The sequence below is a fragment of the Saprolegnia parasitica genome (assembly GCF_000151545.1).
Source record: "Saprolegnia parasitica CBS 223.65 unplaced genomic scaffold supercont2.1236, whole genome shotgun sequence".
In the NCBI taxonomy this organism is placed as follows: domain Eukaryota; phylum Oomycota; class Saprolegniomycetes; order Saprolegniales; family Saprolegniaceae; genus Saprolegnia; species Saprolegnia parasitica.
Genome location: NW_012157630.1, coordinates 1 through 2,210, shown reverse-complemented (window position 1 = coordinate 2,210; position 2,210 = coordinate 1). Strand labels below are relative to the sequence as shown.

The 2,210-nt window shown below is 58.9% G+C and overlaps 2 protein-coding genes across 2 annotated transcripts; one reads left to right on the top strand and one right to left on the bottom strand.

Annotated features, from left to right (window-relative positions):
* Window positions 1-8: 8 nt before the first annotated feature.
* SPRG_18481 (hypothetical protein) lies at window positions 9-398 on the top strand (the record flags this gene model as incomplete). The annotated part of the gene is made up of 1 exon (XM_012357921.1): window positions 9-398. The coding sequence occupies one exon, from the start codon at window positions 9-11 to the stop codon at window positions 396-398; it is 390 nt and encodes a 129-aa protein (XP_012213311.1).
* Window positions 399-449: 51 nt separating this feature from the next.
* Window positions 450-1,861, bottom strand: SPRG_18480 (hypothetical protein; the record flags this gene model as incomplete). Its single annotated transcript, XM_012357920.1, has 4 exons — window positions 1,449-1,861; window positions 720-1,404; window positions 565-672; window positions 450-521 (listed from the first exon to the last, which is right to left on the bottom strand). The coding sequence occupies exons 1-4, from the start codon at window positions 1,706-1,708 to the stop codon at window positions 450-452; spliced, it is 1,125 nt and encodes a 374-aa protein (XP_012213310.1). The 5' UTR covers window positions 1,709-1,861.
* Window positions 1,862-2,210: the final 349 nt, after the last annotated feature.

The following is a 2,210-nucleotide window of genomic DNA, read 5'->3' as shown; positions in this document are numbered from 1 at the left end:
ACGTCATCATGGGTATCATCATCGACGCGTTCGGCGCGCTGCGCGAGGCCGCCGAGGAGAAGGACCGGACGGCCATGAACTCGTGCCTCGTCTGCAACACGTCCAAGGACGACATTGAGTACGCAGGCATCCGCCTCGGCCTCCGCGACAACTTTGCGCGCCATACGAACGAAGAGCACAACCTGTGGCACTACTTCTTCTTCATCATGTACCTCAAGGGCAAGCCGACGACCGACATGAACGGCACCGAGTCGTTCGTGTACCAAAAGGTGCAGGCCAAGGAGATGTCGTGGATCCCCAAGAACCGCGATGTTGCCAACGACTCGGACATTGAGCAGCTCAAGGACCAAGTGCGCGAGCTCACGGAACTCATCGAGGCCAAGCTCCGGGACCTTTAAGCGCATTGAATGAATTCACACACGTCTTGTACATTTGAGGCAATATGCCATCTACATGGCACGGTAGTGCGTTGGTGGAGCAGGCGCTTCGGACAGCGCCAGTGGCGCCAGAGGCGCCCGTGCCTAGTGCGCGCGCATCGGTACAGGAACGATGGACCGATGGTACCTTGAGAGCTGCGTTCTCGCGTAGCAACGCCTGCAGAAGCGTATTGGCCGTCTCGAGGCGCTCGCTGTGCATCGCCTTGGCCAGCACATGCATATCATCCACGTCCTCCTACAGGTCGCGCATCCAAGTCGTAACGATGATATCGCGGCCGGTACCGTCATGGCCGTGTGCGTGAGGTGGCTCAGCAGCAGCCGCTTCTTCTCCAAGTCGGTCGCGAGCAGCCGCGTGTTTTCCTCGGAGAACCGAAGCCGCTCGGACAAGAGCGCGTTCGCCTGCAGAAGGCCCTCGATGCGCAGCGCAAACTCCGAGACCACGTCTGCCGCGCTATCGATGGGCTCGGCCACGTAAATGCACTTGACGGCCAGTGGCGTCGAGATGACGACGGGCGACGGCGGCGGGCGGGCCCGTTCTTCGGCGAGCGACTTGCGCAGCTCCTTGATGATGTGGTGCGACCGCTTCCGCGCCAGCTCGTGCTCGAGCGCAATTGTGGCGGCGTCGCTGCGCAGTTGTTCGTTGGCGGCTTCGACGCCTTCGAGATGCTGCACCTGGCTCTGCCACGCATCGCGCTCCGATGTCACCTGCAAAAGCTCAAGGCGCAGAGCTTCGTGCGCTATCTGGAGCGTGGCCCACTGCTCGCGCTGCGCGTCGTGTGCTTCCACTTGAGCTTCGAGTGCGATCACGCGCTCTTGGGTCGACGTTAGATGCAATCGACGCTCGTCCGCAAGCTCCTTTGTGCTCTTGTGCTCGATTTGCAGCGCGGTGTACTTGTCGCTGATGTTTTTTAGCATTTGCTTGAGGTGCTTGGAGGCCGACTCTTGTCGGTCCAGTTGCTGCCGCAGCCTACGCTAGCATGAGCGCCCACGATGCGACAAGGTGATACGTACGTGGACAGTTCGGCAGCGCTTTGCACACGCGCAGCGGTAAACTCGGCCGCGGATGCTTTCAACTGGCCGACTTGGTGGGTCAAATTCAAGATCTGCTCCATGTACACGCCGTCCTTGACGTCCGGCCCATTCGAAGCTGGCGCATACGTCTCGGCCTTGGGCTGCTCGATACGCATCGGCTTGTCTATCTCTGGCATCGCATGCATGCGCGAGTCCATCGCATCGAAGAGGACATCGTCGTCCATCAGCTCGTCGTCCATCGCCGCCACAGCTCGCCGCCACGTATTCAAAATCTTCGAACTTCGGATATTCGACCTTTCCTAAAATAGAGTCGAATTTCGAAAATGAGAGCCGCCGCCGCAGTGCATCACAAGTTACTCCATTACGAGCCTCAGCACCACCTCTCTCTTGCATCATCCTCTTGTCCTCTCGTGGCCCAAGCCAGCGCAGGCGCAGCACACGCGACCTCTTCCAGACCACAACGGTATCTTGAGCTTCGATTTTCCGGATACCGTATGCGAACATGCGATCTTACAGCGACGCATGTCAAAAAAGGGTACACGCCACCGTGCTGTCGGAGCGCGCGGGCATTGCTACCGTGTGTACCTGATCTCTTTTGTGTACAAGCATCCGATAAGGAGGCACAAGTCTTTTCGGCACAGCGCATGTGCATAAAACAGAATCTGTCAAGGCTCGTCGACCCCCCTTTTTGACACGGGTACCCGCTTTTGGTGTCGCTACGCGTCGTTTGGCGCAAGCTAA